The 13,274-nt window shown below is 51.1% G+C and overlaps 1 protein-coding gene across 1 annotated transcript; it reads right to left on the bottom strand.

The window, feature by feature from the left end:
* Positions 1 to 339: 339 nt before the first annotated feature.
* On the bottom strand, positions 340 to 6,992 carry LOC148650015 (G protein-coupled receptor 54-like). Its single transcript, XM_088603373.1, has 5 exons — positions 6,294 to 6,992; positions 4,963 to 5,087; positions 3,719 to 3,854; positions 2,600 to 2,838; positions 340 to 2,071 (listed from the first exon to the last, which is right to left on the bottom strand). The coding sequence occupies exons 1-5, from the start codon at positions 6,643 to 6,645 to the stop codon at positions 1,682 to 1,684; spliced, it is 1,242 nt and encodes a 413-aa protein (XP_088459499.1). The 5' UTR covers positions 6,646 to 6,992; the 3' UTR covers positions 340 to 1,681.
* Positions 6,993 to 13,274: the final 6,282 nt, after the last annotated feature.

The following is a 13,274-nucleotide window of genomic DNA, read 5'->3' on the forward strand; positions in this document are numbered from 1 at the left end:
GTGGTGGAGGGGAGTCCCCATTACCTGTAAAGTGCTTTGAGTGGAGTGTCCAGAAAAGCGCTATATAAGTGTAAGCAATTATTATTATTATCATCAGAAAAGCCTACAAACTATTCCTTCAGCCAGCACTAAGAGCTTCGTGAGCGTGTGGCTTAGAAATCTAGCCCCACCTGGCCCGTGACATTGAGACCACAGGGAAGGGTCAGTGAACAAGCAAGCGGCAGCCTAGCGGGGAGAAGTCTTGGTGTAAAGGAATTGTGAAAGAGACAAAGACACACGATGGGGTCTTCAGGACTGGGGAACTGTCGGACCTGGGGTATTGGGCAGGCAGCAGTAACTCAGTCTCACAATACTGTTTTATTCATGAGCAGTTCACAGAGACACTCAAAGCCCTGTACAGTAGAGCACACCCACAGGCACTACAGCACACGACGGAAGAGAAAAGAAATGGAAAGACAAGCACAGGAAATTGACTGTGTGAACCCAAGAGTAAGACACATCAACATTTAAGTGAAAAGAAAATCACTTTTGAAAAAAAAGACTCTTTTACACATCAAACGTTTAAGTGAAAAGAAAGTCGCTTTTGAAAGGGTCAAGCAAGTGGATTCGGGCAGCGAGATGCACAAGTGTTGGGCTGCATCTGGTCTTCAGCAGAGTGAGAAGGATCTGTATCTCTGTGTGAGTCTGGTCTTCAGCAGAGTGAGAAGGATCTATATCTCTCTGTGTGAGTCTGGTCTTCAGCAGAGTGAGAAGGATCTATATCTCTCTGTGTGAGTCTGGTCTTCAGCAGAGTGAGAAGGATCTATATCTCTCTGTGTGAGTCTGGTCTTCAGCAGAGTGATAAGGATCTGTATCTCTGTGTGAGTCTGGTCCTCAGCAGAGTGGGAAGGATCTATATCTCTCTGTGTGAGCCTGGTATTCATCTATCCATTCCAAACCAGGATCTGGATTCTCCCTTCTGCTTCCTAATTGCAGTCCTCAGGATCACCCCTCTGCAATCACCCCTCTTTTCACTTCCTTGTTTGGAGAGACAGAACCAACCTCCGAGAAACACTAGACAGCAGGAGCTGGCACCCCACCACCACCACTGCTATCACCACCGATTTATCACCAAGCCAGCAGCTCTATCACCCTGCAACTCACAAGTGACAGCCCACTGCAGCTCAGCAGGTGTGAGCCTGGTCAGAACCTGGATGGGGAGACACCTGGGACAGCTAAGGCTGCTGCTGGAAGAGGTGTTAGTGGGACCAGTAGGGGGCGCTCAGCCTGTTGTCTGTGTGGATCTTAATGCCCCATTATAGTGACAGGGACACTATACTGTAAAAGGGCACCTTCCCCCTGAATGAGACGTAAAAACCGTGGTCCTGACTCTCTGTGGTCATTAAAAATCCCAGAGTGTTTCTCGAAAAGAGTAGGGGTGTTACCCAAGTGCCCTGGCCAGATCTCCCCTACTGGCCTCCTAATAACCCCCATGTCTGAAGTGGCTTCATCACTCTGTTCTCCTCCCCACTGATAGCTGGTGTGTGGTGAGTGTACTGGTGCACTATGGCTGCCGACGCATCATCCAGGTGGGGCTGCACACTGGTGGTGGTGGAGGAGAGTCCCCATTACCTGTAAAGCGCTTTGAGTGGAGTGTCCAGAAAAGTGCTACAGAAGTGTTAGCAATTGTCATGAATGTCCCCTAGCTGCCCACTGTCACAAACTTCACGTCCGCGTTGTGGTTCCTCGTGCCCGAGCCCTCCCCCTCCCCCTCGCCCCCCGCCGCGCCTCCGTCCCGCACCCGTCGCCGGAAGAGCAGCGGGAAGGCCTTGCGGAAGGAGGCGCGGAAGCTCTCCCCCAGGAAGGCGTAGACGATGGGGTTGAGGGCCGAGTTGGCGTAGCTCATGCAGTTGGCCCAGGTCTTGATCTTGTAGGTGTAGTAGTCCACCTGGAACCCGGGGTAGAAGCCCTGGCACAGCATGAACAGCATGATGGGGCCCCAGCACACGGTGAAGAGCAGCACGATGGCCACCACCATGCGCGTCACGCGCCCGCGCATCGCCGCCGAGCGCTCCGACAGCCCTGGCACCCGCTGCAGGAGTGGAGGAGGAGAGAACTACCGGGTCAGTTCCCAAGCATCCCGGCTCGCGCAGTAACCAGCTGTCGGGTTAGGCTCTACCTACTCGGTTGGCTAATCATCTGATTAGCTACTGACTAGCTGATTAATTAATGACTGACTCCAGTTTGTCCTGGTTAACCCAGTTTAGCCTCCAATAATGCTTAGTTCTGATCAAACTCTGTTAAAATACAGTTGGGAGTCTCAATCAGGACCTAGCCATCTAGTTACCTGTTCAGCAGCTCAGGCCAGTCTCTAGTAACCAGATTAGTAGTCACATGGTGAGATCTGATCATCACTGCTTAGTCTCTGGTTACCAGGTTAGAGGTTCTGGTAACCATCGAGTTACCAGATCAACAGTTGCATGGCTAGGTCTGAACGATGTGGTTTAGTCTCACGTCCGCAGTGCTGGTCAACTTCTAGTTGCCAGCGGAGCAGTCCCCATGCGGACCACCGAGGGTGGGTGGTCTCTAATCGCGTCATTGGCGGTCAGTCCGCGGTTACCTGGTAGTTGTGGTCAGCGGGCTCCACCAGGGGCCGGGCCATCCTCTTCAGCACGACGGTGTAGCAGATGCAGATGGTGAGGAGGGGCAGCAGGTAGGCGGCCAGGAAGGTGTAGAGGATGTAGGCTCTCTGCAGGCCCTCGGTGGGGAACCTCTCCGTGCAGTAGGTGCGCAGGCCGTACCACAGGCCCACCTCGATGCGGTGGTACAGGGCCATGGGCAGCGACAGAGGCAGGGAGCCTGAAGGAGACAGAGGTCAGGGGTCGGACGTCGGGGGAATAGAGTACCGCCCCCAGGAATCCCCAAGCACCTCCAAAATCCCACCAGTGCAGGAGGAGCATCCAACGACCGGGGTCCTCTTGGCTTTCACTCAAGCAGCTCTTTATCTGCTGAGGCACCAGTAACAACAGTTTTCCACAGAGCACTTCACGGACTTAGACAGGCACAGACAACGCTGTGCTGCAACGAAAGATCAGGCCTGGAGTTTGGGACCCCAGGATGCCTGAATGGGAATAAGGGAGGGGTATTTATAAATGCCAGTAGGAGGCTTTTTCTTTTCTCAAAGAGCCACGAATGGCATTGACAAGGCAGTCTGATAGTTACAGTAGCAGCTAATTAATCTGAGGATCTCATCCAGCTGCTTCTTGAAAGAAGCCAGGGGATCAGGTTCAACAGCATGGGCAAGCTGTTCCATCTCCCACAACGCTTTGTGTAAAGAAGGGCTTCCTGTCTCGGTTTTAATTGCCCTTCTCCGTAGTTTCCACTGGGTTGCCTTTGTTAGTGGCTTTGAGGATTTTCCTTAGTTGAACCAGGTCCTCTCGTAGTCTCCTCCGTATAGAAGAACAATCGCTCTGATTCTCCACAATACACAGAGACGTCCTGGGGGAGCTACTGACATATAGACCAGCACCAACAGCCAAACAAGTGTGACGAACGACATGGACTGAACTATTCCGTCTAAAGCCCAGCCTTTGCAACCTTTACTTCTGTTGTTTTCACGTTCTGAGCCAAACCGCCAAAGGCCAGAAGCTGAAATTCAACTGATGAGTCCCAGAGAGAAGCAGCAGAGACGAACAAAAAAGCACAACCCAACCCAGTGATGGACATTCCAGATACCCACCGATCCATATCCCAACGCTGACTGCCATGGCAACACGTGGTGTACGGCGCCGTAGTGACTGGAGCGGGTATAAGGTTGCGTAGCAACGGTCCACGCTCATGGCCGTCAGGGTGATGCAGGTGGCCTGCACAGTGACCTTCAGAGAGGGACAGGAAAGGGTTAAACAGATACAGCACTGCCAGCAGTAGAGGACTGGAGGGGGAGAGGAGTGCCTGTCCTTTCATTAGTCCTGCTTGTGCAACACTGTGTTGCAGAGTATGAATGCATCGGTGTGTTTGAGTGTGTGCAGGTGTGTGTGTGTTGGTCTGCCCACCCAGGGGTGTGCAGATGTGAGTGCTTGTCTGTGCAGGAGAGTGTTAGTGCATATCTGTGTGTTTGCCTGCGCAAGCGTGTGTGCAGGTGAGTGTGTATGTGTGTGTACAGGTGTGTGTTGGTCAGCCCATCCAGGGGTGTATGGATGTGTGTGCAGGTGTGAGTGTTTGCCTGTGCAAGCGTGTGTGTGCAGGTGCAGGCCGATGTGAATGTACAGGTGAGTATGTATGTGTGTGTATGTGCAGGCATGTGTTTGTCTGCCCATGCAGGGGTGTATGGATGTGTGTGTGTGTGAGTGCTTGTCTGTGCAGGAGAGTTTGTGTTTGTCTGTCCAAGCGTGTGCATATCTATATATTATGTGTGCATATCTGTGTGTGTTGATGTGTGTGCATATCTGTGTGTTGATGTGTGTTCAAGTCTGTGCATGTGTGTGTTGATGTGTGTGCACGTCTGTGTGCGTGCTAATGTGTGTGCCTATCTGTGTGTGTTGATGTGTGTGCAAGTCTGTTTGTGTTAATGTGTGTGTATCCATGTGTGTTGATGTGTGTGCAAGTCTGTGCATGTGGGTGTGTTGATGTGTGTGCAAGTCTGTGCGTGTGTATATGTATGTGCATGTCTGTGCATGTGTGTGTTGATGTGTGTGCAAGTCTGTGCATGTGTGTGTGTTGATGTGTGTGTGTGTCTGTGTGTGTGTGTTGATGTGTGTGCATGTGTGTGTGTTGATGCGTGTGCATGTCTGTGCATGTGTGTGTTGATGTGTGCGCAGGTCTGTCTGTGTGTGTGTGTGCCTGTGTTACGTGAGGAGGAGAGGGTCTGTGATTAGACTGGCAATTCTAAACGGTCAATGAATATAAAAGCAAAAAGGAAATATCAACAGCTCCCCACACTCCTGTAGAAGAGGAGGGTGAGGCTGCGCTGGCCCAGAGGGGTACCTGCTGCAAGTAGTTGACAAACTTGCACATGAACTCCCCGAAGATCCAGCTGGGCAGGGGGTACAGGGTGGCAGTGAAGGGCACGCAGCACACCAGGAAGGTGATGTCTGTACACGCCAGGTTGGCTGGCACAGAAGAGGGGCACAAGGGAGAGGAGAGAGACAGGGAAGAGGGGGAGAGAGTTAAAACAGGGAGCAGGGAAAGGGACAGATATCAGTCTTGATATCACTCAAACGCTGGAGAAGCGATCTGAATTTTAATTTGAGAGGGAGAAGAAGAAAGGAGAGCGAACGGGAGCTGGAGAGAGAGAAAGAGCCGAGCTTTTCAGATCATTGAACAGATACAAGCAGAGAGAGACAGCTTCAATCTGTGATGAAAAACATTCTCGATTGCTCTGATCGCGGTGAGAGTCTGTCCGTGAGCCTCCATACTGGGGAACCCCATCCCCACAGTATGGCCGTCTACGGGACCCCGTTAAAACAGAACAGACAGTCGGAGAAAAAGCACTACAGATAAAAAAAAACGTTTAAGTCACGGCTATCCAGTTACCAATAAACTGCAATTTACCGTCGTGAACACTTCATGCAAAAGATCAACTCACACTTGTTGATCGTCGTGAGGACCGTATTGATCCGTGATCAATAATGAGCTGAATTCGGACCCCCTCTTTGTGCGGGTCTAACCTGTCACCTGGGTGCTCTGAAAGCAGTTCTCCTCCAGACCCCGGTCTGCCCGGGGATCCGGCGACACAGGCTGTCCGTAACCGCTCGCGGTTCTTCTCTGCGGGCGTAGAGCGGGTTCGAGTTGTCCCGGGTTCGAATTGTTGGGTCTTTAAATTAATCTGCGGTTAAGAACAGAGCCCCATCCTCTTCCCGCTGTCCCCTCAACCCAGCGGCTGCTGGTACGAGCCGGGACACGAGAGAACACAGGACACGGGTGGACACCGACACACGGCGAGAATTCCTCTACAGAACGGAACTGTACGGAACTGAATGGAAGGAATTTCCACTTTTTAATGCTTTCATTCAGCTCTACAGTGTGCGACACTGGAGTGTAGTGTCGCACAGCTAAAACAATTATCGCACCAACAGCCATAAAATATAAACGGACTAAACAATGCGCGTTACCATTACACAATTTGGTCACCGCAGTCCTCTTGTCAAGAGAGAAACAACAGATTCAGTTACTATTGTGTGAGAGTTCCCTAAGGACCGGGCTTACGGACCGGGACGGTCACGTCAACACCCGCCGCAGCACGGACACCTACCGCAGGACCTTCTGGGCAAGGTGTACCAGCAGCCCGGCTCAGGGTCCGGACGACCCACACTCACCTATGTAGAAGTTAGTGGCCGTCCTCATCTGCCTGTGCTTGCTGATGACGTAGATGACCAGGGAATTTCCCACGAGCCCCACCAGCAGGACCAGGGCGTAGAACAAGGGCACGAGCCAGGCGTCGGTCAGGAACGGCGGGGACTCCTCGCCCGTGACGTTGTAGATCCACAGCCTGGTCCCGACGCCTTCGGCACCGGCCCCGGCGAGCAGGCTTCCCCCGGGCTGGGACCGGTGGTCCTCGCTGCCAACGGGGCGGCGGCTGGCGACTTCAGCACCGGCGGCGGACCACAGCTCAGTGTCGTTGCCGGAGCCCACGTCGATCGCGGGTGGCGTGGAGTTAAAAAATTCCATTTCGTCTTTGCAGGTGTCCCGAGCGCAGCTCCTCAGGAACACACAGGCACCATCCCGGCAAGAGCGAGCGCCGATCAGCGGCTGACCTCGCCGTCCACCTCCCGGCAGCTGGACAGATGTTCAGTGCTCTTCGTCCAGGAGCTGGCGCCGCGCGCTTCTACAACACCCCGAAGAAGAGGGTTTGACCGCAGTTACCGAACTCCCGGGACAGTGACTGCTCATCTCACGGATTCCAGCCGCCCGGCAGCGGAGTGGGTGCGCACGGGAGACTCTTTCAGGAGTAACGCGGTCCCCTCACGTCCGGCCGCCGTCGCCTCTCCTGCGCGCTCGCTGGACGGCTGTGCAGGGATTCCTGCTATATATAGCGGCCTCGGGCTGGCGGGGGGGAGGAGAAGCCCCCGTCTCTCCTGCGATTGGCTCGCTGCTTTATGAGGGCCCTGCGATGGACTGGCGTCCCGTCCAGGGGGTACCCGGCCTTGCGCCCGCCGCTTGCCGCGATGGGCGCCAGCTGCCCCCCCGGACCCCTGTACTGGAAGAAGCGGTTAGGAAATGGGAAGACGGGTGGCTCTGTGGTGGGAGCGCGACCGTCTCCACCTCCCGTTTGATGTGGAAAAAAAAAGGCGACACTCACTCCGATCCTCTAGGATCTTATTCTCCAAACTCCTCTTGCTTCCATTATTTGTCCTGGCTCGGACCTTGCAAGAGCCGTGATTAGTGCAGTAGGACCCCGACTTACACTTTTCTCCGACTGAGACTCGGAGCTGTACCCACTCTCACTCGGGGCGTGCACGGGGCTCCCACGGCGCGCAGGGGCGCGGCGCGCAGCCGGAACTGGGCGCAGCAGCTGTGGGCGCGAGGGCGAGAGGCTCCAGGTCCGAGGAGACTGAGAGGCGTCGCCTTGGCTGTTTTTTTTAATGTGAAAGACATGATGGGGGAACAGACCGAGGATTCAGAGAGGGGGCATGACTGAGACCTTTTCACACCCGGGAGAAATGGGCTCCATTGTACGTCTGCGGAAGTCAAGCTGGTCTCCACAATCAGCCCGTTCTTTCCCCACCCTGAGAGCAGCGTGCAGAGAAGTGATCAGGGGAGAAGCTCAAGCAATTAACCAGCGCCGTTTGATCACCCGGCAGATGTGCTGTAATTGCTTCGAGAGCGCACTCGAGGAGGAAAGGACGGGTGTCTTTATCGTGGCGATAAAACGCTGGTTAGCATTTTAAGTAACATCACACTGAGCAAATTGCAATTTTGCGCTGCTTCTGTGTGACAATGTAGAGGGCGTCTGAAAGGAAGCTCGGAAATACTCGAAGAGAAGGTTTTCTAAAGATGATGATATCTCAGTCCTGTTCAGAGACGGAAAGAGACAGTCCTGAGGAGATGATGAAGGCAGCGATAAGTACCATAAATACTGTACAGTTTCACAGGGGTGTAGAGATTTCCTTGTAAAACGTCCTGAATGTGTTATTTCATATTAAAGTTCCTCATCTGCAGAAAGACACTGCTCTGTGTGTGTGGTAAGACACTGTGTTCGCTATAACCCCCCCCCTGCGAGTGTGAGAGATATTGTAATTGTGTAATTGTGCGTGTCTACATGTGCGCGAGATTCTTTGTGAGTGTGTGTTTGGATGTCCCTGGGCGTGATTGTCTTTGTCTGTGTGTGTCAGAATTGCTGTATAAACACTCTCCCTCTGCCTAGCCTGCTGCAGTGCCTAACTCTCACATCTCAGGATCAAAAGCGTCATGCTGAAGTTGTGTGTCATCACCTGGAGACTCACATTGGTCTTGAAAGTCTCCCTCTCACACACAAAGTGTAAGTTCAGGACCCTGTGCAGACGGTATAATCCGGACATGAGTGGAGAAGGACATCAGGGCAAGGCACAGCAGGATTAGGACGGGTTGACAGACAGGGGGCAGTGATCCGGTGATCGGCATGGGGGGGCGTGGCGTAAGCAAACAAGTCCAGGGAAGTCCAAAACAAGAAATCCGGGGTGCAGTCCAAAATCCAGGAACCGGGTGATTTCATCCAAGACAGACAAGGTTCAAATCCGTAACGGGATCCAGAACAGGAACAGGGAAGCAGGAAGATAAAACCAGGGTGACGAGGCCCCGGACTCAGATGGTCAGGGCGCCGTGATGAAGCCTATGCCGTGGGGTCTCTCCTGGACCCGCTGGTAGGCGGGCTTCTGAGCGTCCATCTTCCAATGCAAAGCCAGGAATGGCGAGAGCACCAGGCTGAAATAATGAGAGACAAGAAGAGGGCAGGTGCACATAATCGCTAAGCCAGCTAAGCTCTGAGCATCAGTGGGCAGTGGGCAGTGAAGCAACCGGCATTTACATAGGATAATTTCTGAAGCCTCCGGTTGACTTGCATCAAGGGTGTTCATGTGAGCCTCTTGAGCGTGGCAGGAGAACCTTGCTGGGAGAGGGCAGGGTTTTACTCTCGGGTTTTCATGGGGGCAGAGGTCAACTGAGCTAATGGAGGGGGGTAAGAGGAAGCTGGGAGGCATGATGAAGTTTCCTGGGGCACACCATGGTAGAAAGTGCAGCATGCCGGTGGCACGCTGAAAAGAAGGGCAAATTCATAGTGGAAGAGTGATGCACTCCACATTCAGGGGTACCCCTGCAGAGCCCCCCACCATAAAGAATCTAAAGGGTGGAGTTCGGCATTCCTGCTGGTCTACTTTCCTCAATCCCCCTGAATAACCATCGCTCTTGACAAAAGCCAATTTGCAGGACATTGCTCAATCAAGAGTGTATGGCACTGTCACAAACAGTTGCCTGGCAGAGACAGAGGGGTGTGTGAAAGCAATTAGGCATTAAGAAACCAATCGAGCTCATTTTCTCTATGACGCAGCTGCACAGAAAAGCGAGATTCCGTGACATGAGGACAGAACAGCTGGGAGCTCCTGATTCCTAACGGGGAGCCAGGCCAGAGCAAGTCTGTGACAGTCTCATGTGCTGCACTCTGCTGCCTTCATTTCTGAAAACATCCAGGGTGAAACAATTCAGGACTGATGTCGCAGACGGCTGTGCCAATGTAGTTCTACACAGATGCAAACACAACGGGAAAGAAAACAGCCTGGAACTTGACACAGCGATGCTGCAGGGCTGCAGTAATTGGACACTTACACACAGAGCAGAGCTGGATGAAATTAATGGCCGGTCCTTATGAAAACAGTGAAGTTACCTAAAATAGCAGGTGCTGTGCAGAGGTGGCCTGAATAACTGAGCACCATCAGTGCAGGCGCAGGCACTCCTCTTCACAATATTAGCTCTGCTGCAGAGAAAGTGTTGTTGCCAAGGAAAGCCCTGATCACAATGTACCCAGTGCGCACCAGAGGACATTATAGACAGCGCTGGCAGAAAGCATTAAGTTTTCCAGTGTAATTACAGAACATTGCATTAGAGTGAGTCTGGAGGAAGGCTGTTAGGAGAAAACAGGCTGAGGGAGTGATGTAAACCTTCTCTCTTTGTGAAAGACCAGAGTCCACACAGTGGGAGACAGTCTTCTCTCTCTGTGAAAGACCAGAGTCCACACACTGGGAGACAGTCTCCTCTCTCTGTGAAAGAGCAGAGTCATCACACTGGGAGACAGAGTCTTCTCTCTCTGTGAAAGACCAGAGTCCACGCACTGGGAGACAGGGTCTTCTCTCTCTGTGAAAGACCAGAGTCCACACAGTGGGAGACAGAGTCTTCTCTCTGTGAAAGACCAGACCCCACACAATTTCACAATTTTGGAGCTAATTGCCCAAATCCATCCAAATCCATTGTATTCATCCACTACATGTATGAGAAGACATGACATTAGTCTGCAGGTACATCTAAATAAAATCCATCAGGTTTAAATTTGGTACAATTTTACATTACCTGACCGTGCAAGCTCAGTGATACCCCCTACTTCCCCTGCTGGGAATGAGATCTGTACGTCCTGCAGTAATCTGGGGGTAATAGTCTTTTTCATCACTGGCTTTGCCCCTTATCCAGTGCTGCTGCATTTTTATCAAGTGGTGCATGAAGATCCAGGCACAATTTCTGACCTGTGAAAAACAGCAGAATTGCTTTTTCAGCCCTGGCAGACTGTTTTGTTGGGTTATTTTGCTGATGGCTGCAGTTAGGAGCTAAGATATTGTTTTATTTCTTGGTCCCTCTCCCCTCTCTTCTGTCTCTGTCATGGGTGTTTCAGGAGTTTCCCCGCAGACCTGCCCCGTGAGCAGCGCCTGATTGATTAGGGCCCTCAGCCGCCCCGCCAGCACCATTCCCAATGGTGAGAGGTGAGAGTTTCATTCAGCACAGCAGGAGCCAGGCACTGAAACACTCAATCACACACCTGCTTCCTTCGTTCTGTTTCCTCTGTCAAGAAGAAATCTAGATATTGAATAGGACTACAGCACTGCTGAATAACAGATACTGCACTGCACTGCACAGAATAGATAAATATCACTACAGAATTAAAAACACTTTACAGTACAGAGCTATATACTATAAATGCTGAATTACTCCTACAACACGTTACAGAGCAGACCAATATCACTGCTACAACACTTTATAGTGCAGACCAATATCACTGCTGAATTACTGCTGTATTACTGTAAACCAACAGCAGGTGGCGGTCTTTGGCTCAGGGAAGATTGAAAAATGGAGTTGAAGTAATTATTTTAGTGAAGATTGAAAATTGTTGACATGGCATTTGTCTAGTTGAATGTTCCCAGTGCCTGGTGGCATTAATATGGTGATTAGAGAAGATTAAGAAATGCTTAAGTTGAATAATCCTGTGGCCGATGATTAATGAAGACAGGGAGTGAAGAATCAGTGAGAAGATATAGTGACTTGTGTGGGTATATAAGTGAAGAACAGCCTAGAATGAAGAGGAACATGCAGACTTCCCCAAGACAGGAATTGTGTGATAGAGCTGACTGACCCCTTCAAATGACAAAAACTGGGGAGACATGCTGGTGGTGTCAGATGTAGTGTGGTGTGTGTCTGTGCTTGTCATCCACCCCAATCTTCTTTTTTAGTCTTGTTCAAACACACCTGTTACACGAATGAGAGGGGGCCATGGCTTTGTGGAAATGATGATAAAACTAAAAGCTGATAAACATTAATCAGGTTCCGCATCCACAGCGCATGGCTGCAATGAAGAGGAATAATCAAATTGCACTTCTGTCTATTGCTGGTGGACATTTGGGAAGAGCAGAAAATGTTAGTTTTTGAAATTCTTGCTGTTGTAATTTTGCTGTTGTTGTAATGTAGTGGAGTGTAGCTCCACTACATTCATTTGGATATCAAAAAGTAATTAACGTTAATCCATTAGCTCGATTTCTCTGCTGTAATTAGTCAGAGCTGCGGAGAGCTTCTGGATGGAAATAAATATATATATATTTTCAGAGTCGCTTTGGGGCAAAAGAAACATTTGTAATTTTGCAGACTAATTGCCTGAGAATAACAAATGTATTCCATTAGTCTCCAAGGACTCTGGTTCCAGATGTGCGGCACAGCAGCCATGTGAGTACTTGGGTTAACCCCTGCCTGCCCAGGTGGAAATCTGCATGCAGGAATCACTTGTATGGGCACAAGGCTCTATACTGCAGTGGTTTACATCCCTGGTGCTGAAGGAACTCTGTATCTGCAGGTTTCTGTTCCAGCTGAGCTCTACATTTCCAGGGCTTCATTGATCCACTTGCTTGTTGACACCTTTATTTAACTAGTTTCTTCGGTCAGTCCTGGGTGTCAAGAATTCCCGATGTTAACAGCTTCAGCACACCGAACTATACGCAGCCCCTCAATGTGCTTGCTGCTATTTCTGGAAAAAACATCTTTGATTACAGGTGGGAGTGACACTGTGTCAGACACACCCACAGTGGGAGTGACACTGTGTCAGACACGCACATGGTGGTAGTGACACTGTGTCAGACACACCCAGAGTGGGAGTGACACTGTTTCAGACACACCCAGAGTGGGAGTGACACTGTGTCAGACACACCCACGGTGGGAGTGTCTGTGTTTTGCACACGCCCCAGATGGGAATGGCACAGTATCAGGCACATGTTTTGTCCTTCTGCAGCGGTCCAATTGGTTACCTGAAGAAAGGGCAGCTCTGAAACTCAGAAAATGGCAAAGGTTGAGAGATATCAATTCCAATTCCCTTTGACCATTTAAGAGCTGAAAGCACATTTACAAATATGCTTCAAATAGAAACCTGTGTTGTAAGAACTCAGCAGAAACCAGAAGAGACAGTTCCTCCGGGACTTGTTGGGGTGGGTCACCACTGCTCTCCTGTACTAAGGGCTGTCTAATCCTAGTCCTGGAAGGTATACAGAGTCTGCTCTGAGTCGCTTTGGGGCAAAAGAAACATTTGTAATTTTGCAGACTAATTGGCTGAGAATAACAAATGTATTCCATTAGTCTCCAAGGACTCTGGTTCCAGATGTGCGGCACAGCAGCCATGTGAGTACTTGGGTTAACCCCTGCCTGCTGTGTCAGACACACCCACAGTAGGAGTGACATGGTGACAGACACACCCACAGTGGGAGTGACACTGTCAGACACACCCACAGTGGGAGTGACCCTGTGGCAGACACACCCACAGTGGGAGTGACATGGTGACAGACACACCCACAGTGGGAGTGACA

This window comes from Lepisosteus platostomus, chromosome 13 (genome assembly GCF_059453375.1).
Source record: "Lepisosteus platostomus isolate fLepPlt1 chromosome 13, fLepPlt1.hap1, whole genome shotgun sequence".
In the NCBI taxonomy this organism is placed as follows: Eukaryota; Metazoa; Chordata; class Actinopteri; order Semionotiformes; family Lepisosteidae; genus Lepisosteus; species Lepisosteus platostomus.

What these genes read in the sequence shown, in the direction of transcription:
- LOC148650015 (XM_088603373.1), bottom strand. Translation starts at nt 6,645, where the DNA reads ATGGAATTTTTTAACTCCACGCCACCCGCGATCGACGTGGGCTCCGGC. An exon ending in TTGTCAACTACTTGCAGCAG is followed by an intron (nt 3,855 to 4,962) that starts GTACCCCTCTGG and finishes CCCTCTCTGAAG; the next exon opens with GTCACTGTGCAGGCCACCTG. An exon ending in CAGCGTTGGGATATGGATCG is followed by an intron (nt 2,839 to 3,718) that starts GTGGGTATCTGG and finishes TGTCTCCTTCAG; the next exon opens with GCTCCCTGCCTCTGTCGCTG.